The sequence below is a fragment of the Ipomoea nil genome, unplaced genomic scaffold (genome assembly GCF_001879475.1).
Source record: "Ipomoea nil cultivar Tokyo-kokei standard unplaced genomic scaffold, Asagao_1.1 scaffold0322, whole genome shotgun sequence".
In the NCBI taxonomy this organism is placed as follows: domain Eukaryota; kingdom Viridiplantae; phylum Streptophyta; class Magnoliopsida; order Solanales; family Convolvulaceae; genus Ipomoea; species Ipomoea nil.
In genome coordinates this window covers 354,157-381,228 of record NW_017616750.1, presented here as the reverse complement: position 1 = coordinate 381,228, position 27,072 = coordinate 354,157, and the positions used below count along the sequence as shown (strand labels likewise).

The 27,072-nt window shown below is 34.5% G+C and overlaps 1 protein-coding gene and 1 non-coding gene across 2 annotated transcripts; one reads left to right on the top strand and one right to left on the bottom strand.

Annotated features, from left to right (window-relative positions):
- Positions 1-4,009: 4,009 nt before the first annotated feature.
- On the bottom strand, positions 4,010-6,777 carry LOC109171573. The gene is made up of 4 exons (XM_019320626.1): positions 6,483-6,777; positions 6,146-6,288; positions 5,075-5,933; positions 4,010-4,980 (listed from the first exon to the last, which is right to left on the bottom strand). The coding sequence occupies exons 1-4, from the start codon at positions 6,775-6,777 to the stop codon at positions 4,010-4,012; spliced, it is 2,268 nt and encodes a 755-aa protein (XP_019176171.1).
- Positions 6,778-25,550: 18,773 nt separating this feature from the next.
- TRNAR-UCU lies at positions 25,551-25,623 on the top strand. Its single transcript has one exon. It is a non-coding gene; the product is annotated as a tRNA-Arg (tRNA).
- Positions 25,624-27,072: the final 1,449 nt, after the last annotated feature.

Below are 27,072 nucleotides of genomic sequence, written 5' to 3'. Positions count from 1 at the left end.
TTGAGCAAATGTGCTATTTGAATATATATATATATATATATATATAAAATATCATTGGTTCGAATTACACATTATTGAAACCTCTTTGTAGATGATATCGATAGTAGTAACAGAATCTTGTCCGTCCTCGTCTAGAGCTAACACCTTCAGGCCATCAAGATGGGTTACTCGGAAAAAAGCCACATATAATTGACTGTGATTAAAAACAGGTTTTTTCAGCAATAACCAAACATGATTTAGTGTTTGGCCCTGGATTTTGTTGATAGTCCTTTCAGGCCATCAGGATGGGTGACTCGGAAAAAAACCACATACAATTGATTGTGATTAAACACCGGTTTTTTCAGCAATAACCAAACATGAGTTAGTGTTTATGAATTGATGGATCCCAGCGTTGCACTATGCTTACTTTGCATCAAATGAATTGATGGATCTCAGTGCTGCATTATGCTTACTTCGCAGGGGGTCACCACAGACTTCTTTGGCTATCTAATTGTCATATCGTACTTCAAACCAATTGGTGATAAGTAAGTGGACGTTAACCATTTAACCACATTCCTCCATGGTATGCCACAACGCTACGTCTCAAATCGGGTAGGGGCTGAACTTGGCCAACCCGGTCGACGCCCAACTTGAACAAATGAAGTAATGAAGTAATGATGTATTCATAAGTAAGCCTATAAAATCACAATCATTTTTAATTATGAAATACGGTCATATAAGCTTTCATTGAAATTGAATCCTAAATTTAAAAAGTTTTAAAGAGATCATTGAATTTAGGGAAAAAAAGTACAATTAGACAGCTTTTATTTGTTTTAGCAAGAAGGCTTACTTGGTATCCAAATCATCATCCAAAATAGTTAATATAATAATTTTAAGAGATTTTTCTCTGTAACAATAAAACTTTTAAATCTTATTTTTTAAATGGGGATATTTTTAGTCTCATCACTACTTCATTACTATTCATTAGTTTTTCATCATTTTGTCACTGTCAATTTTTACATTACTATTGCTACAACATTAATGTTACTTTTATAAATACTAAAAAAATCAAAATGTTAATAGTAAGAGTAGACCAAATAACATTTATGTTACAATTTTAAACTATAACAACTCTACTCTAACCACTTTTAATTACTGTTTCTTTAATTTTATTTAACTGAGCATTTGATAAAAAAAATAAAATACTTTACTATATGCTCATTTAATTTTTGTTAATCTGCCTTTGTTTATTTTTTTTTTTTGAAAGTTGCCTTTGTTTATTTAATTAAACATTTTCAAACAATAATAACATTTCTTATTCCAAAATCAATAAATTGATAAATAAGAATAAAAATTATAATAATTAATGAAATACACAAAAATACAAAATATTCATACTTTATAATATTGTTTCTAAATTTGTAATTAGATAAAATAAAAGACACATTAATAAAAATTATAGGGGTAGAACTTTCGATTTGCTTTCTTTAATTTTGGTTTGCTAGGAAGTTGTGTTTTATCCTCAATTGAAATCTTTCTACAATCATCTTCATTACATTTTTCTAGAGCGGTTGTCTTCTATCTAATGTACTATTTCATTCTACATGCTTTATGGCTTGTTTGGCTATTTAGTGTTTTTGCATCCAAGTTATAAATTTGCATGTGAATTAGTAATGAAGTTTAAATTATTTGAGAGTTGTTTGTCCCTAGATGTATAGCTTGCAACTCTTCCACTATGTGTTTAGTGTTATTTATGATCATTAGTTTGCTTTGCTATACTTGAAATGCATGTTTTTATGGTATTCTATAGTTGACGTGTTTCATATCAGGTATTTGTCTTTTGTAAGCAGAGGTTGTGTGTATCAGCTTTGTGCCTTTTCACAAATGCACTTTTATCGAAAGAGTTCTATGCAAAACTATATATTGGGAAAGATGGGCAGTTGTGTTTCATCCTCTTCCAACCCGTCTTTAGTCATTTAATATGTATGCAGAGTAAATTTTTTGAGTAAATGTCAGCCAAGGTCCTCCGAGTTTGATGGTTTCACCCCCTTTAGTCTTAATCTTTCAAATCGACCACCCGTGGTCCTCTGAGTTTCAAATTCGACATGTCGTAGTCCTTCCATTAACATATTCTATCTTGGCCATGAAAAGTAAGTGCAAAACAGTATTTTTATTTCAACCCTAGGAAAAACAAATCATTTACGTCAAAAATTAGTCCTAATCTCCTCCCATTTCTTCGTACGTCTTCTTCCTCCTATTTCTTTCTTCCTTTTTCTTTTCTCCGATTTCCATCTTTTTTCACAAGAAATCTATTGACCAATAATGCCATCGTGTTCAAGTAGTACAAGGAGAAGATATAATTTTGGGGAATCCATAGACATTTGAGAGTGTGAACCAAAGGTACATAGTGAGGAGATTAGGGCTAATTTTAATTTTTGAGGGAAATGAATTGTTTTGGCTGGGGTTGAAATAGAAAGACTATTTTGCCCTTACTTTTCATGGCCAAGACATAATATATTAACGGAAGGACTGCGACAGGTTGAATTCAAAACTCAGAGGACCATGGGTGGTTGATTTGAAAGTTTAGGACTAAAGAAGAGAAACCACCAAACTCGGAGGACCTTGGCTGGCATTTACTCGACTTTTTTGATTACTTGTTTCAGTAGATGTCTTTTACCCTATGAAGTTACACTTTGTCACCTTTAAAAAACTTGAGTAGTAACTGTATATTGTCAGGGAATTTTACTTAAAATAGATCTTAAAATTCTATGCCTTTGAACTTCTCGAGACTGCTTATGGAGATGTAAATTTATGTCTATAGATGTCCTAGTGACAAACTTTGGTTTGTATATCTTTGTTGTCTTCTTATAATTACCCACTATCAAGTGATATGCTTGGTATTGTAGCTACATTGGGAACTGTTGACGATAATAACCCCAACATGTAAAGTTTTACTTTGCATTTTAGAATTCAAATTTTTCCAACCTAGATGAAGTATAGTTGTTTGGTAGTCAAGCTGAGATTAAAGAACTTTAATATTCATCTTAAATGATAAAACTAAAACCTCAAGCATGCATTTATGCCAGAAACATGTCAGTTAAAGAACAAAGACATATAGTGATAAAATTCTAGTGTAACAATTAAACATAATTTTATTATGTTTTAACATAGTAACTAGTATAGTCCCCGTACGATGCACAGGATGGGTATTGTTCAAGATATTGTCCAATTGTGTGAATAATTGGTTACCTTAGTGGGAAAAATTTCCAAAATTAACAAATAGGAAAAATAATGACAACACGTTTACACAGAATATCCAAAATACCGTTTAGTAAACAATTACAAATTATTGAAGATTTCATGGTATACTACGTTAGTTGTGGACGTAGCAGTTGTCCTTGAGTCGCTGGCAATCAATATTTTAAGCCCACTTGGGTTGTTAACTCGAGATGCAGCAACGTACAATTGACCATGCACAAAAACCGGTTTTTTTTAGAAGCAAACCTACATGTGACAGTGTTTGACCTTGACTTTTGTTAATAGTCATTGCATATGCTAACATTAGTGGGAATTGTCGGCGTTGAAACTTGAATGGTAATCTTGTGTCTGAGGGTGACATTGACATTCTAGGTATCAACACTTTTTCACCTTTGTTAGCACCATCTATTAATTCAGCTTCAATTACACGGTCTGCTAACTTTGTGATTACCAACCGCGTACCATTACACAATCCAACTGAGTGATCAATATTTCTTAATAACATTACTAGGGAACCAATTTTTATAGTCAATGCATGGTTTGGGATACCTGAAGCTCTAATACCGTTCAAAAACTCAGGTGTGTGGACATCACCCATTATTCCACTACCTGCATCCGCTTTGCATATTGTGTCGTAATTAAAATATGTTCTACTTTCAGCCGTATGCAAGTCACTCATATACTCATTAACTGAGTTAACTACATCTAGTGTAGGTGCTAGAATAGCACGGCCTTGAAGATAACTCGCATTAGAATTACCATTTGCAAACATTTAAAATGTACTCCGAACAATGGTTTCAATATGGTCACCATTGGTAGGTAGTAACATATCCCTAGGTATTTCTACTTCAGCATAACCATCATTATGGCCACCAATCTTTCCATCGCCTATTGCAGCAATCCAATCTGCAAACTGTTTTGCGGTACGGCGCTCGTCGGGGTTTTCGACATTGCTTAGTCGCAAATTCTGTGTTAGCTTCATAACCCTGCAACTGTCCCGTAAGTACGAAGAGTTGATAGTAGAACCTACTATGTCTTGCCTAGTACCTTTGGGGACTACGGGTAGTATTTGACGGAAATCACCACCGAGTACGACTGTTTTGCCGCCAAAAGTCTTGTTGGAACTGTTCAGGTCTACAAAACGCAACAAATCCCCCATGGTCCGGTCTAGTGCTTCAAAACAATACTTGTGCATCATCGGCGCTTCATCCCAAATTATTAAACTTGTTTGTATCAATAAATCAGCTAACTGACTTCCTTGTTTAATGTTACATGTCGAATCTTCGTTTATTGCTATTGGTATTGCGAACCTTGAGTGTGCAGTTCGTCCACCAGGCAACAACAACGAAGCTATACCACTTGATGCAACATTCAAAACCACCTGGCCCTTTGAACGCAATGTAGATGATAATGCTCGCCACATGAATGTTTTCCCAGTACCACCGTAACCATAAACAAAAAACAAACCACCCAGGTGACTGGAAACGTCGTCTAGCACAGTATTGTAAATCAATCTTTGCTCTTCTGTCAACTTACCACACAACTCTTGAGCCTCATTTTTTAAAAACTCATGATCATATGATAATTCTTCATACAACAATTGATTACGTACCAATGTAGAGTTAACCATTTCTGGGATCGGCATCGGGTGGTAGTCCTTTAAAGACTTATTTTGTTGTTCCAACAATTTCTCCAACTCAATTAGCCCAAAGTTCTTCTTTTCTTCTTCAGTTAAAAACAAATCTGTTGTAATAAAATATGGGAAAAAAAAACCAACTTTAATAAAGAATATTATTTACAATAATTTGATAAGTGTAATATGAGGCATAGTTTATACCTGGTTGTTGTAGAATTCTTCTCTGAACATGTTGAGCATCCTCACACAAATGTTTCCACACCTCATTCCAAACATATTCTGGCCTAATGATGCAACTCGATGTCAAAAGCACTACAAACAACTTCCTTAATGAATGAGCAGTTGACCAAAAGCTTGCTTCTACTATAGCATCAATGTACTCCTTATCATCATCCAACATGCCTTGAGCATAACATGCATCCCTAAATGTACCATACTCCACTCCATTATGTGTCCTAATATCTTCAAAAGTTTTGGGGCCACGTACTATGTTCAATAAGCACCTCAAATAATATAACTCACCAGATGCTGGTGGAACATAGAATATTCGACCGATGGCGAAACCCTTCTTTCTTGGATGCCATTCACGAATGTCCTTTTTCCAAACAAATTTTGTAGGCATCTCTATGTAACTTAATTGTTTAGCTTGTGGGTACTTTTGGTTTGCTACAAACCATCCATTGAACATACTTTGCGCAACTGATTCCCTATTCAAAACGTGATTAATGTTATCATCGTCTTGAAAAATAACTGATTGGCAATCCGGTAAGTGAAAGCTTAGCCTCTCAACAGGTGGTGAGCGATACTGTACCTCAAAACTCAGTAAGCGCCACATTGTCTCACAAGCTGAAATGTATCGGCAATCGTAGTACATGTTGATTTCATCTACAACTTCATTACCGCTATCATCAGTCGTGGTCTTATAAAACTCAGCTGTAACCCGGTCATTACCTTTGTTGACGTACTTGAACAAATACTTGATTGACCGTGATTGGTTGCACCATTCAACATTAATGTGGGCTTTGTACTTCAGTAGTAGATATCGATTATGAGAATATACCTGTTATCAAGCTCTATTCCACACTTTTTTAACATTCGATTGTCATTTCGTCTACGGTACAACGGGTACCCATCTTGATCAAACTGAAATGAATCAATGAATCTCTTGGGGAAATGTTTAGAGCACTTATCATTTACCATACACGGTGAATTCCTTTTAACGTGTCCGCAAGGTCCATGAACCATGAATTCTTCAACAACTGTATAATATACCAAGTCAGTAACCTTATCCGGAATCTCAGCTGAAATGATCGAATCCATGAATGTTGGGCTAGAGAAACCATCATGCTTTTGAAGGAATAATAGTATGTGTGCATGTGGTAAACCCCTTTTTTGAAATTCGATTGTGTAAATAACTGCAAACAAAGAACTATAATAAGTGAATTTTGCTTGATTGTATTATAGCACACTTAAAAAATATATTACAATGTATAATAATTTATACCAGCTTTAACATGACCAAATAATTTCCCTTTCGTATAATCTCTTTGATCATTGAATCCAATTTCATCTTGAAGACACGACAAACTATGTCGGCCCTATCTTCTACCTTCAAGTTCCTTTTTGTCCAAAAACCATTTTATCTCGGGCCATTTTGGATTGCATGTGAATGTAATAAATAGGTTTGGATAACCTATAAACCTACAAATCGCCATAGCATCTTGATAATTTTGTATCATGTATCTTGCACCGCCGGTAAAACTTGATGGTAATATGATTCTTTTGCCTTGAGTGTTGGGTTCAATCTCACCTCGGGTCAAGGCATCTGAGAGGCCTTTGTATGCCTCACATCTCAGTGCTTTTTGATTTGACCTTATATAACACAACCGTGAAGATTCAACCATTGTATACGCATTGACTAAGAATTGTTAGAATAACCTCTTAGCATATAGTAGAGTTGATACCTCAGTTAACCTTTCATGAACATGAAAAGCGAAATACTCCCTTTGCGAGACACTTTTTCTTGACCAATTATGATTAGTAATTGTTGTTGAAAATAGAATGTCCTCCCTAAATCCATCCTCGCATAAGGGAATAAAATTGGATATTGCAATGGCAAATAGGCTGGGTTTAATTCACTAATTCTTTTCAACCCTCCAGTTTTACACTCCACTAAAATGTCCCGTTCACCCATTGATGGCTCTAGGTCTCCTACTATTAGAGCTGCAACCTCAGACGTTGTTGGTAATGAATAAGTACGTGCATCTGTAGCCCTCCTGCCTATCAGCCTCATCTTAATCTCAGACGTTTCATTACAATCAAAAAAGTTCTTAGCCATACGGAACACATTATTGTGATCTAAAACCTCTTTAATGTCAGATACAACTTCTCGATGTAGATCCGCTTGATCACTATTAGTCCTACAAAAAGTTAAATATAAACAATTACAAATATTGTTAAAGAAATGTACAATTGTATGTACTTACAAAAATGAAATGTTAATGTTTAGAATTTGTTATACCTAACACACTTGATACGATTTTCGATTTTATTTTGTGTCGTGAATATAAAGTTGCGCAAACTTTGGTTGTACTCCCGCAGTAGGTAAAAGACTTCCAATGCGATGGAAGTTCTGGCCATTAATACGAAATACTGGTGGTGCAGAACCATTATTAATTGATCTATCCACTTTACCACCCATCAATGTGAAACAAAACATATTATTATACGATCTTATATTTTGCAAGAAACATTTGTTTTTCTCGCTTGGTCCAAAGAACAAATCATGTAACTTATTTGGTGGCTTTATCATCAACGGTAACACAATTTTTCCATGTACACAGCAACTTGAGTACTTTGGCTTTGCATTTGGTTTTGACTGTGACGAGCGTTCATTTGACCAAAAAATGGCACTACAATACTCGCACACGAATTATGGGTCTCCAAAATCTAGGTATTCAACTGTAAAAAAGAAATTCAAATAAATAAAATAAATCCAATAATCTCGCATATATAGAGTACATTTTATCAATATTATTGTTTGGGAATGAAGTGACTTGACGGACCATTAATTGCAACGGCTTGCAGCTGTATAGGTTCAACAACCTCTTTGAATTATGAAATTAGGTTTTGAACGTGTTGAACGGGGTGTAACTCTCTTTGGTTTGGCATTCCTTTGTTACCATCTGTTGTAACACAACCATTCGTCTCGAAAATTATTACCATCATAAACATAAATATTAGGGTACGTTATAGTAATGTTATAAACATAATGTAATAATTTAGATTTTTAGTTGACGATTTGTTTACCAATTGCATCATCGCTTTTACTTGGCGACAAATTCAGGTCAAATGTATGAAGAAGGCGCTTCTTCGGCGGTGAATTATCCATTAAATCAATAACTTCTCCGCGATAAGCTATAAGAGTTGTCATCAATTAAGTATTGTTATTATAGTATAAATAATGAATAATTGCAGATTAAGTGTTAGGAAAATTATTTATATTAATATAACAATACTAACAATTTGTAATTTTCAAAAAAAAAAAAATACTAACAATTTGTAATATTGCTTAAAGGTTGTCTGTAATTGCTTGTTTGACCCAAGCTGTTAGACATTAATGTTCTTGTAGTGGTAGACCCTGTTACGCAAAATAAAAGAATATAATTAGTTATATTATATAAATTCAGAACAAATGGTTTAAAAAAAATACCCTTATAGCATTTATGAATTTAATCCAAAAAGCTCAAGACTTGCTCACCATTTGTAACAACACTCAAAGGTGTACAAAGTGTATTCTGAAAGACACCGAATATTTGTGTTCTATTAGACGGTTGTGGAACTTGATTTGTTAACGATGATTGCGAACCTTCATTGGGTGTAAAATGTTCGTTCTCTGCATATTAGGACATGAATGTTTAAACCGGTCATTAAGAGATTATATATTAGTGTCCTAATATATTAAACTTTATGTAAATAATAACCACTACTAAACATGTGAAATAATTATAAAACTTCAAATTCCAAACATATAATAAATCTCTATCTCTATATTTATATAAACCAAAAGTAAATGATTAATTTAAAGTGAAATAGTCCTGTTTATATATTTTATATATAATATATATAATCCTCAAACTAATAGTTTTAATCAATTTTATAATATTATAAATATTACTCTATTTTTTTGGGTGTACCCAGGGTTTCCACCGTCGGATACATTGACTAATCCCCTCGCTGAATTGTAGGCACCTCTTTTGGGTGGGACAGCTGGCCTGGAGATTTAAGGCTGCATTATGTTATATTTTGGAAAGGAGAATGATGTTCTCATTTCATTCCCAGCGTTCACAGTTTTCGCTCTGCACCCTTTTCTCTCGAGTTCGTCCTATTTCTCCATTTATTTTCCAGATCATGCTCTTTATGTTCCTAATCAGGTGTCGTCCGTATGTAATCTACATACATCATCTCTAATTGAGACAATTTTACACTATTGTTCGAGTACCGATTTGGAAGCCCTAGTCGGAGTTCGCGTTTGCTCGTAGATTCAGCAGTCGCGAAAATCGAAATGAAGTCTCACAACTAGATTTGTAAGTTTTTAATCCTGATTCTTCTTTTCTCCGATTTACAGCTTTAAAATTCAATTATAAGCTTTAATATAGGATTTATGCTTTATTTCGATTTTTTTTGTGAACTGATGTTACTTAATCGAAAATCTAAAACCCAGAATTTTGAGTTTCGGAATCATGCATCTAAACCTGAAAATTTTGTTTATTTGAATGTTTAACTTTCGATCTCAACATGCAAATTAAGGGTTTGATAATTTCTAATTTGATATTTGTAGATTTTTTTGCAGTTTCCTATGAATCGAAGATATTCTTCGGTCTACAGCCAAGGGTTTCTAATTTGAACAGAGAGCTTAGAAAAGAGATAAGTTTTCCTAATATTACAATTTAATATGTCATTTGATAGTGTATGTAATGCATTTGATAAGGTTTCCTATATGATTGACTACATGCTTTTACTACCTATTTGATAGTGTATGTAATGCATTTGAAGGAGACACACCTTTTGTTTGACGACACTGTTTCCTCTTGGATCCAATCGTGCATGATGATGTAATCTTCCTGATGTTCTGCAATAGAAATGCTTTAGCTACTGTGTTTTTTATGGGAATGCTTTAGCTACTATGTTTTTTATGGGATGAGTTTATTGTGTTCAGATCAGTGTTGTAAATCCAATATTGTTGTTATTGGTTGTGTATTTATAGAGAAGGTAAACTGCTTTCTCTTGAAAAACAAAATTGTAGGACTTAATTATTCATGTTATCAAGTACATAGAGAACCTAAAAGGTTTTTTAAAGTGCTGTGAATTAATCCCTCACTGTAATCTTTTTTTTTTGTTGTTATATTAATGAAGCTGAAAGGTTAATGTTTTTAATTATAGTTTTATATATTTAGGTGGTGAAACTGTTCACATATAACTGAATGTATATTTTTGTGGTCATGTTATACTGTAAAATGAAAGAGTCACTTGTCATTTGAACACATCATTATGATAAAATTTGAATAAGTATATATAAGTTTGACTTCATTACCACTTATTAGAATCGATTTTTTCAGGGGCTCTTGAATTCGAATCGATTTTTTCAGGGGCTCTTGAATTCGATTTTTGAGCAGGTGATGTTACTTTACTAATTTTAAAGACACATTTACTAATTGAAGTATCTTATGTCAATTTCTCCAAAATGACCTTTGATTTTGCAGTGAAGGTGTTGGGGTCACAGATCTGAGATCTTAGATGACCCAAACGTAAACTTGGGAACCAAAGAGAGTATGAGAACAGATATTTTACAGTGTTTAAATGTAAGTTTAAAACTGTTATTTTAATTGTGAGTTTAGAAGTGCTTTGCAGTAATGTTACTTTACGAATTTCTAAGAGACATTTAGTAATTGAAGTATTTTCTGAAAAATTTGCTAAAATGACCTTTGATTTTGCAGTGAAGGTGTATTGGTCACAGATGTGAGATCTTAACCCATACAATTTTAAACTTGGGAACCAAACCGAGTATACAATTAGTTAACAGGTAATGTTAGAGTTTAAAATGAAAAAGTGGACAATTAATTTAAATACTGGATTAAGATTAAAATTGAATCAGTATATATAAGTTTGACTTCACTTAAACTTATTAAAATCGATTTTTGCAGGGCTTTTTACCATTCCATTTTTTAGCAGGTCATGTTACTTTACTAATTTGCAAACGACATTTACACATTGAAGTATTTTATGTCAATTGTTCTAAAACCTCCTTTGATTTTGCAGTGAAGGTGTTGGGGTCACAGATCTGAGATCTTAGATGACCCAAACGTAAACTTGGGAACCAAAACAGATATGAGATCTTAGATGACCCAAACGTAAACTTGGGAACCAAAGAGAGTATGCAGTAGAGATCTTTTACACTGCTTAGAGAATTAAGTTTAAACTTTTTCTCAAAATTGTGAGTTTAGAAGTGTTTTCCAGTAATGTTAGTTTACTAATTTTCAAGACACATTTAGTAATTGAAGTATTTGATGTCAAATTTTCTAACTTGACCTTTGATTTTGCAGTGAAGTTGTTGGGATCTAAGATCTGAGATCTTACCTGACCCAAACGTAAACTTGGTAACCAAACAGAGTATGAAGAACAGATCTAACTGTTTAAATGTAAGATTTAACCATGTTATTGTAATTGTGACCCTAGAATTTTTGTGCAGTTCTCACTGTTTTTTAGTTAGGATATTTGAATTTTATTTGTCTCATTGACTAACCACAGTTGTGACAATTTACTTGGCAGGATGATCCAAAGTTGTGAGGGCGAAAGGGATACACATTGTGATTTTTTTTTTAAGGCAAAGCAGGTAACATTTCAGAATCTAAAAATTGTCTATATACTTTACTGTGCATGTATGTATTTTTTTGATTTTTTTGGAAGGGAAACATCTTTAATATGTGTTTTGCTATTATTATGAGTGTAATTGATTGCATTTGTTCTGAATGCCGGTTTCCAATTAATAAGCATCTTCCACAAAAATTAATTTTATAGGATATCACTTCATACATTACTTGTGATTAGAATAAAAATCCGATAGTATTCTATATCTAAATAGAACTTCTGGAGTTGATTATAGATCTCCTAAACTATTCTCTAACAATCTAGGATCTTCTTGTTTGATCTTCATGCATAACATATGTTCCTTGAAATTGATTGGTCCACTCTTCTTGCAATGCGTGGATCATTTGATATTTGTGTTTGTTTGCTATATTTGAACGCCATCCACCTGCAAAACTATAAACACTTTGGAAAAAACATGAGTAATTACAAAAAATCATATGTTTTGGGTAGTTATAGGTTGTTTTCTACATTTGTGTCTTACAAAAATGCTACCCAATGGCTCTAATCCCTGTTAAGACCTGTCATTTGATTATTGCGATAGACTATTGTAGGAGTAGTGGTGAAGTCCTGCAAATTAGTCACAAATAGCATAGAAAGCAGGAATTCAATACATAATTAAAATTTTTCCAAAGTTTAACACCAAACAAATAATTAGAAAATATCCGAAATGTCTAACTGGCATCATCCACAGAGGGCAAACAACTTAGCCCAAAATACTCAAAAACCATTGTCCCATTATTTAAATTTAACAGACCCCAACTACTATTTCAAGCTTCCTTCAATTTCTCTAATTTCACAACCACTTCCTTTGTTTTTTTTGGAGCTTTGGGTACTTGAAAATTCGATCCATTGATGACCTTTTAACTGCCCTTGCTTCATAGCCATCACCAGTGAGATTAAGAGGAATAGCCTGGAGAGGACTCTCGGCTTCATTGACATCCAACTCATCCTACACCAAAATTTTTTTTTATGGGTCAGGTAGACAAATGTTGAGACCAGAGTTAATAGCCATATAACAATATTTATGAGTTCTAAATACCTTATCCTCCCAAAGATCTTCTTCTGTAAGCTCAAGTTCCAACTTCGAGTTAAGGTCTTTATCCCTTCCGAGCATCAACTGTGGGGCATGTAGCTCTAACATTTCCACATCATTGGTAATCCTCATCACAGAAAACGCATTTAGGAGGTTTAGAAATTGTTCCCTTCGAACCGCAATTCTGAAAATTAGGTTGAGGCCAACCAATGCTTGAATTTCAGCAGGCACACCACTTTTTCCCTACAGTAGAAAAGGATAAAAATTGAATAGGGTTACATGTTCATTGAGTGAACATGTAGTTAAGAAAGTAATTAAATGTATTGTGTTTGTAACACCCCGAAATTTTTAAACTTTCGAAACTTATATAATAAAGGTGAATTCTCATTAAATCCCAAAACATAATACAAGAGTACGGGGTGCTATGCCACACCTGAGCTAGAGAACTCAGGTGCACAGGCTTACTTCTAGAATCCTCAAATAGTATCAATACATAAACATGGCACGCAGGCCGAAAGGGAAACTATCTACTCTATGCTCCGAATCTCTAGCGCGTTCCAGTGTCTAATCATCTGTGCCTGAAAGCCAAATATATCTGTTCAGCAAGAGATGCTAGTAACCCACTCCAACACGTTGAAATACAATACATATAGGCATATATATAGGTATAAGAAAAGCCATTTCGAAGCATGAAGATATATCCTAAGAGACTCTAGCTTTTAAAACAGGGAATAGACTCGACAGATAGGGATAAGCACAGTCAACAGTCATACAATTCACAAGCATAGGGAACAGACTCGACAGATAGAGATAAGCACAGCCATTAGTCATAATCAAGCATATACGGTTTACTAGCATGTATCCTATGGTCACGTTTTCATAACATTCGTAACATCAAACCATCCATATCTCATCACATAAGCACACTTTGATGGCGCCACAGGACCAATCGCATGCCCATACATGAGGGTCAGCGCATATAGCTCTGACACGGCCCCGCAGCACCCTGCCCCGCATTACAACACGGAGGGGTCGATCGCAACCGACCGATGAACCGCAGCTCATCATAATGTTTGATCGCAACCAAACAGTGGACCGCAGCCCAAGAGTAGTCATCTAACCGCAGCCAGGAATATGAACCGCAGCTCATGTAAAACGTTTGATCGCAACCAAACGGTGGACCGCAGCCCGAGAGTGTAAATCTGACCGCAGCCAGCTTCTGAACCGCAGCTCAGGAATAACCAATTTGATCGCAACCAAATTGGGGTATCATGCACACATAACACATAGCAAGCACATGCAACCCACATTAACACATTGGGAAAGGGGAGAAAACGTATAATGAAACCTATGCGTAGTCATCCACATACTAGGAATAATCCTAAGGGGTTCATACTTCTTTCACCTAGGCCAACGGGATACCAATTCAACTAGCATGCGATACACAAGACTCTTTTATCCTACGAACGGCACCCGAAACATCAAACTAGACTTAGGCACGATAAACGGAGTCCGTTGGGACACCACGAGGGTCGGGGGAACATCAAACGGGGAAGCCAGAATCCCGAGTTGGGGTAATTTCCAGCGGGTAGCCGGTGAGTGAAGGGTCACCCGCCGGTGACAAGTCTCCGGGCAGCGGGTGCCCGGCGGGCAGTCGCCTGCCCGCCGGCTGCCCGCTGCCGGCGATCTTAATTCCGGCCGCGGGTAGGTGGCGGGTCCCCTACCCCCTACTAACTCTTTTTCACCAATAACGCCCCGGGAACCTTTGTGGAACCCGAAACCATGCTTAGACACCTTTAAACGCAATTGATGACAACACGTAGACAATTAACGGATCAAAAGCGAGAAACATACGACACATAACCTATGATGATTCCTAACATAATTAACACCCCAAACATGCGAATTCCCACCCAATACATTAAGAATAACAACATACGAGTTTCACGTTACATCCTAGGGCTCTAATCACAATTAAATCATCAAGAACGTAATTCATCTTTTAACATCAAGAACAATCAAGAATAGCACATAATCATCAAGAATCTATGTTTCATCAAGAATCACACAATCATCAAGAATCTCTTTTCATTATCAAGATTATCAAGTTCACCCATGAAATCATAACACCAATCATCAAGATCAATATAACGAATCATCAATACACAAGAATATGGGGAAAGCCTAAGGGGGGGAATCATAGCTATGAAAATAGGTTTTGTTGAGACATGGGTTACCTCTTAGCCTTAATTAATTCCTTGGCTATGAAGGGTCTTTCTTTAAGCTTTCTTCTTTCTTGATTTCTCCTAAGGGGATTCTTAGAACTTCTTGTGTGGTGAGAGATTATTGTGGTGAAAGATCTAGGTGCCTCCTATATCCCTATTTATATATTTAAGACTCCTAATTAGGGCCTGAATGGTATGGGTTTACTAATCCTATTCCTTATAGGACTAAGGGCTTGTTTTAGGGATAAGGGTCCATGGTCCATAGTGGACCATATTAATTAATTAAAGAGAATCCTAATCGTAGTCTAAATAGTAAAAGGCCTACTCCCTTTATTCCTAATAGATAACTAGGTCTAGGATTCCTAATTAGAATCTGAATAGTAAAAGGTTTACTTTCTTTATTCCTAATAGGCTTAAGACTCTAATTTAGGCACGGGTCCATGGTTCATGGTGGACCTTATTAATTAATTAAAGGGAAACATAACCGAATTAAATCATATTTAATTATTATTAACAGGATTAATTAAATAATTAATCCGGGTTTGAAGGCCGTAACACGGGGTGTTACAGTGTTACCTGAGATTTTTCTGTTTCAATTCCAGTGCACTCATACCTAACAACTCAGTGCATTCCCTATCCCACATGATAAAGGGAGCATTTCCCTTTATGTCTACAACCCTGATTTTAATCCTATACCTCAAAATCCCATCTCCCCAAGTCCTATCACAGTCTTTGCAATATAGAAACTCGTTTTTGGGCTCCAACTTCTTGTAGCATGCTTTTGTACGACACGATGGATAATACCACTCGCCATCACAGTCAATGAAAATTATTCGAGCAGCTACCCAAAACTCTCCAACCTACAGCATATATAATTACTTAGGATTTAGCACGAAAAATAAGATGTTAACCATTATTTGTTAGTTTGTGAGATTGTTTTCGTACCTCTTTCTTTGCATACACTTCTGTCAAAGTTCTTAGTTGCAAATCATCCTTGAGGAGACAGTGTATGAACTTCCAGGGTTGAAACTGGACTGTGAAACAATACTCCTCATCGGAGTTTGTTCAAGGCACAAACTGTTCGTAGAATTATATTATACACTATCTTGAGTCATTTTTTTTATAGAAGTTATAAAATAATATGCAAATATGATTTGTAGATAAACAGTGTAATTCTTTTACATACCTTTCTCTAAACTGCATGAACTCTGGGCTTTGTTGATTGAATAGGAGTTGTGTAACATCATATGATGAACAGATTTTGATATCACCACCTAAATAGAGAAAAAACAATATTAGTTAAACCAACTTTAGCTAATATTTAAAAAAAAAAAATTGATTTCAGTAAAGAGATGAGTAGTTACTTCTCAAACAGGGTCTAGCTCTACAAAACTGTATTAAAACCAGTAATGTTTATTCAGTATCCGAATTGTAGTACACTTCCACTTTGTTTACGTGGTCATCCCATACAGTACAACCCAATTGAATACCACTACAATTTTTAATAGATGTTAGTTATGAGTACAAACACTTTAGGAATAGAAAGTTATAAACGGCAGAAAATTAGAAACATACTCAGAATCCTCAATTACAAAGTCCATCAACCTTGAGTTTTTGCCATTTATTATCTTCTCCTGGGAAGCATGTATCTCTACCACACGGCCAATTACATCTAACACATTTTTTACAATGAAAAGTGTAATGTTAGTAAAAGAATTAGAAAATTTATAAATCCAGATAAATAAACTATAAGAATATAGCCGTACCAAATAGTTGCTTCTCATCAATAGATTGATTAGCTTTTAGTGTCTTGAAATCCATCAACCTGTACATGTGCATTGGGAAATTTGTACCCTTCAACTCTTTTACAACAGTTTGATAATTGAACTTTATCATGAATTTATGTGGGCTGGTCTTGAAAGAGTAGAAATTAGTGATGACCACAAAGTTCTTAACACCGTAAACTTTGCCTTCTGTAAAAGTCATCCGGAATTTGTCTACAAATTCCTTGGGTATGTGGGCATGCAAAAATGTGTCCTGAAAGCAATAGCAATTTATGATTTTAGTTTACTCTGTAATGGTCATTAATATGCTAGATTTTTTCCAGATTACCCAGTTCGTTTCAAAAAAAAATTACATGATCATGGAACACAATTTCTTTGGATTTGAGTACGGAAGACGACTTCCTTTCTTGGATGTCATACGCCCTCACAGTTCACAAACGCAGTGCGTTGCGTGTATTCATTGGAGATATATCACTTGCAAGAACGTACATTGTTGCCTGCGTATATCACCTGCAAATTTTGCTATTACGTGTAGATGAGCGTGTTTGATTCGAAGGTGAGCACTGGTGTACAAATGCTGAGAATGTTATTTAAATATACATGGCCTGCACTATCGTTGGAAAACCCAATTCGGCGTAATGAATATGTGAACATAACTGTTTACATAAATATGTTATCGGAAAACGCAGAGACCAACCTATTTCAAATTAGGTCTTTAATTTGATTGGTTGAAATTGATTCTGTAAACAAAAAACTAAAAGGAAATAATTATATTGTTTTAAAAGTCTTTGGTAACTGAACGGTTTCACATGGAATCTTACGCAATATCAATTAATAATATGCTTGTCTATAAACAACGCCGTTCCATTTGGGCGGGAACTTTTTGTGCTATGTTATTTTGCTTTAATATATATAGAGATAACACATAAATAGTCACTTAAGCTTATGCTAATAATACAGGAATAAAAGAGAAATAAAATTGCATAACAAAATTCTATTTTATGCATGCTAGTGTTTTTGCAATGTCAAACTTAAAACGCTAACATAATAAACCATTTTTTTAATACACTAACATAATAAATCATTAATTAAGCCCGAATGACAAAATGCAAATACAAATAGTCACAGTGTAACTGTTAAACAAAATGCTTGATGTGAGCTTAATTGTACATGTTTTTAGTGTTGATTTGAATATAATTGTTGGGATTAAGTTCATAAATTTGTCACATTAATTGCATACTCCCTTGTTTTATCATTTAGATATAATTGAATGTTTTATGGTGTTTGTTAGTGTTTTGGAACCATTGTAGGTCAAGTGCAAAAGTAAGGAAAGTTTGAGGACGAGTTTGGAGCCGAAATGGACCGAAAGTGCGTGACTCAGGGAATTCGACGCGTCCAGTTTGGGCAGAAACATTAAAGTTCGCACTTAGCGGGCTTGACGCGTCGAGTCGTTTCGTAAAGCTCTCGGGAAAACAGTGCCTAACTCGACGCGTCGAGACAGCGAGAATGGGCAGTTTGGGCAGTTTCCAAATTTCATGAGAAAATTCCTAATTCGCCCCGGTTTGACTCCCGCTATAAAAGGACACCTTCCTTAGCCCTATATCAAATTATGCTCTATGTTGGAGGCAAGAAAGAAGATAATTGAGAGCCACCAATTGTCTTGGGAAGCAAGAAGCAAGATAAGGAGATTTGGGAGAATCACTTGATTTAATTCATGTACTCTTTAGATTATTTGTAAACTCTTAATTATTGTTATGTATTCCATCTTAGCCATGTGTGGCTAAGTTTTCTTAGAGATTCTTGAGTAAAAGTATTTATGAACCTATGTGCCTAGTTCTTTAATGCTTTAATATATTATTATTATTTGGGTTTTATGCTTATGTTGCAATTGTGATTCATATTGTTGTTGCTAGTAGTTTAGGGCTCAAATTACTTGCTTCATAGCTTTGTTTGTGTCACAACGGGAGTTGGGCATAATTTAGGGCACACACAATTGCACTTAACTGTTACACCTTGGGAGATGGAAAATATGTTATGGAGTTTAATTCTTGATTGTTTGCACATCGGGAGACGGTAGTAATTAGGGATTTATTATGAATGCTTGTTCTTATATTGTTGGGTGTTAACATCATGGGAGTGAATATTTACTAAGATTAGAGATTACAAGAGTAACTTTATACCACCTTTGCATTCTCACACTTCTTTAAACCCAGATTTAATAGTGTTATAGGATTGGCACTAGGTGATTAAATACTTGAATCCCAAGAATCTCATTCTCTTCTTATTATTCTCACAAGCTTGCATACTTCGTTTTAATTAGTTTTTACCTTTGCTCAATCATGTCTTTCATTAGGATTAGCTTCTCGTGAATAAATTAGTAGCTAGTGCTTAATACATCACATCCTTGTGGATCGATAACCCGATACTCTGGGTATTTGTTTGAGAATTATACTGCACTCACTGCTACACTGAAATGCCAATGCAAATGCAAATAGTCACAACGTAACAGTTATACACACTACTACACTGAAATGCCAACAATGGCATTTAGACGTAGTCAACGGAACAAAATGAAATTGCAACAAAATCACCACTTAACCTGCAGATTTATAACATAGAAATATGCGGGAAAAACCATCAAGAGTGACGAAATAATCTATTTCTTACCGTGTATAAGCTAACAGTTATGCCAAAGTTTAAAGCCTAACAGAATAAACCATCTGTTAAGCATTTACTCCACATAAACAAAGATAAAGAGAAACAAAGTCTAATGGTGTGAAAATAGGAAATTAATTTTTGGGCTCGATCTTAGGCTTCATCGTACCCTTTGAAGATGATGAACATTCTACATTTGTTCTCTTTAAAGACTGCTGCTCGGGAGTGCTCTCATCAACCAAGATGACTTCTCGGGTTGACGAAGATGCAGCTTCCCGTGGTGGTATATGCTGGATGAAACTAATTATTAACAGAAAGTAATGTGGAAAAAATATTATTGAAGGATGTAGAAAACATGTTTAATGAGGACTTGTTCTAAATTGTCATTGAACTCAGTTTCATCAGCAAGCTTCCTAACCATTGTTCCTTCATCACCTTTATTGAGTAGTTTGGCTTGATGTGTTGCACAATAGCTTCATCTTTTTTCACTCCAAGCACGCTAAAAGCAGCGTTTCAACTATATTTAAATTGGTCCTTTCGTATGACAATCCTAAACATCATTGTCTTCCCAACCAAGCCCTCAATTTCATTGGGCATGCAACCATCCTAGGTCAACAAAAACAGATAAAAATATTATACACGGGATAATATTAATACATTCAAAATCAAATAGCTAATTGCTAAGATATATGGATTCACGTACTTCAAATTCTTTTCCTTCAACTAGCTAGCAGTAACTCCTAACAGTGTCGATCATACATTGTCTCAAAGTAGAAGATGGCCATCATGGTCATCGTCCGGGACAACAATCACCACTTTGTACTTAATTATTACTTCTAGCCAGTGTTTATCACATGCCTTATAGTACATTTTGTCCATATAGTCTTGAAGCTTCTTCCCAAACCCCTTACTCTTACAGGCACTAAAGTACCATTCGCCTTCTATGTTTAGAATTTCTCCAAGTACCCAAAATTCTCCGACCTAAAAATTAATTACAAAATACGTGAGAAATATAATGAGTGGCGTTTCAAATAATTTCAGCACAAACTCTAAACTTGTGATTTTTACCTTCTTGTTGTCATAAATATCCTTCAAAGAAGTGATTTTGACATTTTCACTCGATACAGCTTCCAATGATACAGATACAGTAATTCTTGAACTTGAGCTTATACTTCGTATTGGAGTAATGTGAGTCCAATTGTGCATATTTTTAGTATTAATTTAATTATATTTGTTAGGTTTAGGTTCATAATATTGGTATTTTAATTACATAATTCTCTTATTTTATTATTTAATTATGGTCCACACTCGTTTTGAATGTTTTACGGTGTTTGTTAGTGTTTTTGAATCATTATAGGTCAATTCTATGAATAAGGAAAATTCTAAGGCAAATTTAGAGCCAAAATGGACAAGATTGAAGTCCAGGCGTCAAGATTTGGCGCCATTAGATTTCGGACTAATTAATTTCGACGCGTCGAACCTCAGCACGACGCGTCGAAAACGTACAGCGCTTAATTTCGAATTGGCGCTGGAATAGGAAAAGGGACTTTGCTTAAATCCAAATCAAAAGAGGCGCTGGTCCCAATAAAATTAAAAGGGCAGCAAATATATTCCAAGCTCAAAGGCACTAATTACGAAAGAAACAAAAGGGCGGCAAATCATTATTAAGGAAGGAAATTCCAAATTCGCCCTTGTTTTGTATCGGTTACAAAATCCCATATTTCTCAATCCTAATATTCATTCAGAGATCTTTAGAGACAAGAAAGAGAGAAATTAAGAGCCACAAGTTATCTTGGGAAGCAAGAATAAGACTAGGGAGAATCGTCGGGTTTATTCTTGTACTCTTTTGATAATTTGTATTACCTTTATTATTATTTGCTATGTATAATTTAGTCATGCTTGGCTAAATTTCATTAGAGATTCTTGGGTAAAAAGTGTTTATGAACCTATGTGCATGTGCTCTCAGATTCTTTAACATATTATTATTTGAGTTTTAAACTTGTGTTGCAATTGTGATTATATTATTTGATGCTTGTAATTAGTGGCCATAGTTACTTGTTTCATTTGCTATCTTTGTGTCACAACGAGAGTTGGGCATAATTTAGGGCACACACAATTGCATCTAACTGTTGCACCTTGAGAAATAGTAATTTTGTTAGGGAGTTTAATTCTTGATTATTGCACATCGGGAGATGGTAGTAGTTAGGAATTTGTTATGATGCATGGTTCTGTTTTATTGGGTATTTATATCACGAAAGTAGATATTCACTAGTGTTAGGGACTACGGGAGTATCTTTATACCACCTTACATCTTCACACTTGTTAAATCCATATTTAATATTACATTAGGTTATGCACTGGGGGATTAAACATTTGAATCCCAGGAATCTCAGTCTCTCTCTATTGTTTTCATTACCTTGAATCATTGCTTTATTTTATTTATTTACTACAATCATCCAAGTCAATCATTAGGATTAGCTTCATAGAATAAATTAGTAATTGGTGCTTAATACAATCACTTCTCTGTGGATCGATTACCCGATACTCTGGGTATTATTCGTTTGCAAATATACTACAATCATGGAGTCAAGGACCTAGGCATACTGATATAAACGGATTACCCGTGATCATCGAACGTTTTTGAAATAAAATATGATACAAGGTGAAAAAATTGAACTGTCACAATACATCTCCTTGAAATTGAGGAACTCAGAGCATTCATAGTTGAACAGAATCTTTGTTGCATTTTAGGAATCTGGATATCCTAACCTCACCATCTAATATGATAAACAATTTTAAATAGTTATAATCGAAAGGAATGAATTTATGTCTGCCACTGTATAATTACTTACCATCATTCACCTTGGCTCTACACAGTTGTAGTATAGCGATAAGTGGATTTGCCAAATCAGCATTATAGTAAAGCAAGACAGAATCCACGTGCTTGTCCCATAGGGTAATCATGAGCCGACTCTGCCTAAGTGAAAACAACAATGAATGTGATGACGCCTAAATTTATACTGAAACAAAACAAAAGGTCATCTAAACAAATACATACTAAGTATCTTCAATGACAAAATCAATCAACCTTTGAGGATTTGAATTAACTTGGATAACCTTTGGCTCAGTAATGGAAACTACATGGCCAATCAAATCTGCGAAAACCAAACAAAGGATTTAAAATTGTCAATCATGAATGTACTATTGGAAATTTAGTATAACAAAAACAAATGAGAACGCATCTAGTATAGAACAATATTTTAAGAAGAACTTACCAATTAGCTGATTGTTATCCACTCCTCCGGGAGCCTTCCACGATCCAAAATCCTTGAGTTTGAACATGTATTTGGAAAATCATATTCATCTTGATCTGTAAAGCTAATCAAAGTGTCGTGGTTCGCTTTCATAATGTACTTATGCTCACACGGGTGCAACCTCATGTGACACGTTTGCACAACGAAATTATGGATATCATAGGCTCCCCCTTCCTCAAGAGTTTGTTGAATTTTCTGACAAACTCTTTGGAGATTTGTAAATGGATGTAAGTACCTTGGGGAAGATCATGTCATTACAGAATAGTGCATGTAAAGAGGAATTAGTGACCATTAAATGTAAAAACCAAGCCAATAAACATAATGCAATTTAAAATGACCAGTAATTGTATATTGGCAGGAATTTTTACTAAAAATTAAAATTAAAATTCTTGAGGCTGCTTATGGAGATGTAATTTTCTGTCTACACATGTCCTAGTGACAAACTTAAGTTTGTATACAACTCTCTGGTGTGTTCTTATAATTACCCACTATCAGGTTATGTGCTTGGTATTGCAACTATACTGGAAACTGTTGTTGATGATAACCTCGGTAGATAAAGTTTAACTTTGCATTCAAGTATTCAATTTTTTCAACTTAGATAAAGTATAGTTGTTTGGTAGTCTAGCTGAGTTTTAAGAACTTTAATAATCACATAAAAGAAAAAAAAAAACTTAAAACTCAATTATGCATTTATGTCAGCAACATGTTAGTTAAAGTACGAAGACATAGTGATAAAATTCTAGTGTAATTATGTTTTAAGATAGTAATAACACAAAAATAGTCACTTAAGCTTCTACTAACAACACAGAAATAAAATTGCATAACAGAATTCTATTTTATGCATACCAGGGTGATTAAATGATTTATAGTAAATTAACTGTATACAACAAAATCATCCATGCTCAATAGTCAATAATATGAACACTAAATAGGCAGCATGTTTACGAATAAGAATATGATTGTTTAGGCCAAAATATATCCTGTCATTATGTTTTGTGACATAATCAAAACTTTGATCGATACATATTTATAGTTTAATTAATATAAACATGCAATATAGTGACGGCTAAAAAAAATGGCATTCAAATCTCATTAGAAATAAGCAGTCTATTTTTTTAATAATTTTTAATTTCGTATAACTGTACTACAAAATCAAGTTGTTTGGAAGCATCCAGGTAAAGAAAATCAAAATTATCAATGTGTATTCCAAATCGTAGAGCTATAGTTAATAACATTCACATGGAAGTCGTGGAATAAGCACTCCAGTGTCTATTGGTTGATTGTGGAATGTTGATATTCTCTGGACAAATAACAACACACCAGCCGGAGCCTTATACAACTTTTTCTCGTCTTGGGGGATAGGTCAAAAGCAGAGACAAAAACATACCCCATTAGTGAAAGAATGATAGTTTTGTTTACAATTTGCATAATCGAAAGAAAAATATTATTGTTTACGATTTGCAGATTCGAAAGAATAATATTGTTGTTTATGAATAGCAAGGAATTGAAGTATATGTACTGTATTTTTTATACGAATTGGAATAGTTGTATACTGTATTGTTGTTGGCAGAATAATATTGTTGTTTATTTGAGGGTCTTCGATTTTCTAGAATTGTATTACGAAAATGAATTTTAATGTAAAATTGCCGTACGAATAGGAAAGTAGGAAAGAATATGTAATTATTAGGTAATTATACGTACTAATATAATCATGTAAATTATGTATTGTCAATGATTAATTGTTAAAATAAATGAGACTATATTTTGGAGAGAGAAAAAAAAAAAAAAAAACTAAATGAGAGTATTCATTATCCATACACAATTTAAGATAACAGTAAAATTAACACATCAAATAGCATCAACAATAGAGAGAAGTATTTAAAAAAATAATAACAATAATAGAGAGAAGTGGATGAGTGAGTGAGAACATTGTGAATAGGAATTACAACTATGTAGGTGATCCAGTTAGATTCCCCATATAACACACATTATAATAATTTTGTAAATAAAAAATATAAAGAATTAAAACTACATTGTGGTATTTATTTCATCTTGCCAATAAGTATATGCATTGTATTATTACGATTACTAATTTTAAAAGAATATATTGGTCATGTTTGATAAATGATGGATCCACCATTTTTTTTTTTTGGAAAATTTGCCTTTTTTGACGTTTTGATGTCAAAATGCCAAAAGGCCTCTGCTTTTACAAACACTGCAATTTGAAACGTTTGCAATTGGCATTTTGAGAAAATTTTAAATTTTCTCCAAAACACCCATGGTAATATTAAAAAAATAAAATTTAAACTTCCCAGCGAGGAGCTCCTCATTATTGCCCAAGACAACGAAATGCTAATTTGAAAGGAGCTTATAAGAGCCTCAAAGCTCCATTCCCCCTTAAGGAGTCTCAAGGCTCCATTCCCACTTTTCCCACCAATGTGGGATGGTGGGAAAAGTGTTGTTTACTCCTCTTCCTCCTCCTCCTTAGTACGAATAGGGATTGTATTATCATAGTTTTACAATATTACGCAAACATTAATAGTATAGGTGTCTTTTGGACGGGAAGTTAAACTGGAGGATTTTGTTTCTATATATAGTATAAATTTTGTTTTTATATATAGTATAGATTATGCTTGAAATGATTGTCTCTATTGAAGGTGAAAAATATGAAATAATTTTTGTAAGAAGAAAAAACATTATTTATTGATAATATTATAGAGACAAAAATTTAATAAGTAAGCGCCCATGGCTTAATGGATAAGGCGCTTGACTTCTAATTAAGCGATTGTGGGTTCGAGTCCCATTGGGCGTGCTTTGGTATACTTTGATTTGAATATTAAATCTTAATTCATTTGTATAAAAGATATATTTTTATCTATTTACACATTATTGAAAATCTTTTTGTAGACGACATTGGTAGTCGCAACACAATCTTGTCCATCCTTGTCTAAAGTTAACACCTTCAGGCCATCAGGATGGGAAACTCAGGACGAAAGCCGCGTGCAATTGTCCATGATTAAAGATCGATTTTTTTAGCAATATAACCTAACGTGAGTTAGTGTTTGACCTTGACTTTTGTTAATATACATGGCATATGCAAGCAACAATGGGAATTGTTTACACTGGAACTTGAATGGCAATCTCGTATCAAAAGGAGTGAGAGACATTCGGGGGATAAGAACTTTGGTTCCTTCATGTGTCCCATTAACTATTCTTGTTTCGGCAATGTCATCTACCAATCTTGTGATTATGAGTCGCGTCCCGTTAAAAAGACAAAGAGAGTGGTCTATGTTCCGCAATAACATAACATGTGCATTGACCTTTAATGTCAATGAATGATTATGAATACCCGACAATCTCAAACTATTTAAGAATTCAAGACTGTGTATGTAATACCCCTAATTTTTAAAACTTTTAAAGCTTATGAAATAAAGGCAATTCTATTATAGATTCCCAAACAGAGCATAAACTAAACATAAGAGTCGGGGTGCTAGGCCACATCTGAGCTGGAGAACTCAGATGCACAGGCTAAACTATCTAAATATAAGAAATCCTCAAACCAATATCTAGTACAACTTCGAGGCATGCAGGCTGATAATAGAACTAATCTAGCTAAGTCCACGTGTCCAACTAGCGTGCTCCGGAGCTATTCATCTGTGTCTGAAAGCCAAATAATATCTGTTCAGCGAATAATGCTGGTAACCCACTCCAACGCGTTAAGTACAATATAGGTAGATATAAGGAAAACCATTTTGAAACCGGAATACATATATAATCCTGAGAAACTCTAATTTAAAACCGAGGACAGACTCAACAAACAATAGCAGATGCAATCAATACGATTAAACACAAACATAAAGATGCTAGCATGCACTCTAAGGTCACAAGACTACGCAATACCAATCATATCAATAGTCAGTCATTATCACACCATCAACAACAAGTCATGTATACACATTTGGTGGTGCCGCAGGACCATTCACATGACCCGAACCTTGAGTTCCATTGTCAAGGGGTTAGTGCATATAGCCCTGACATGTCCCTGCAGCACTTTAACTTGTACCGCAGCACAAGGAGATTGATCGCAACCAATCAATGAACCGCAGCTCACTTATATCATGAACGTTTGATCGCAACCAAACGGTGGACCGCAGCCCTATTATCATGTATATCTGATCGCAACTAGATTATGGAACGCGACCCTATATATATATATATATATATATATATATATATATATATATATATATATATATATATA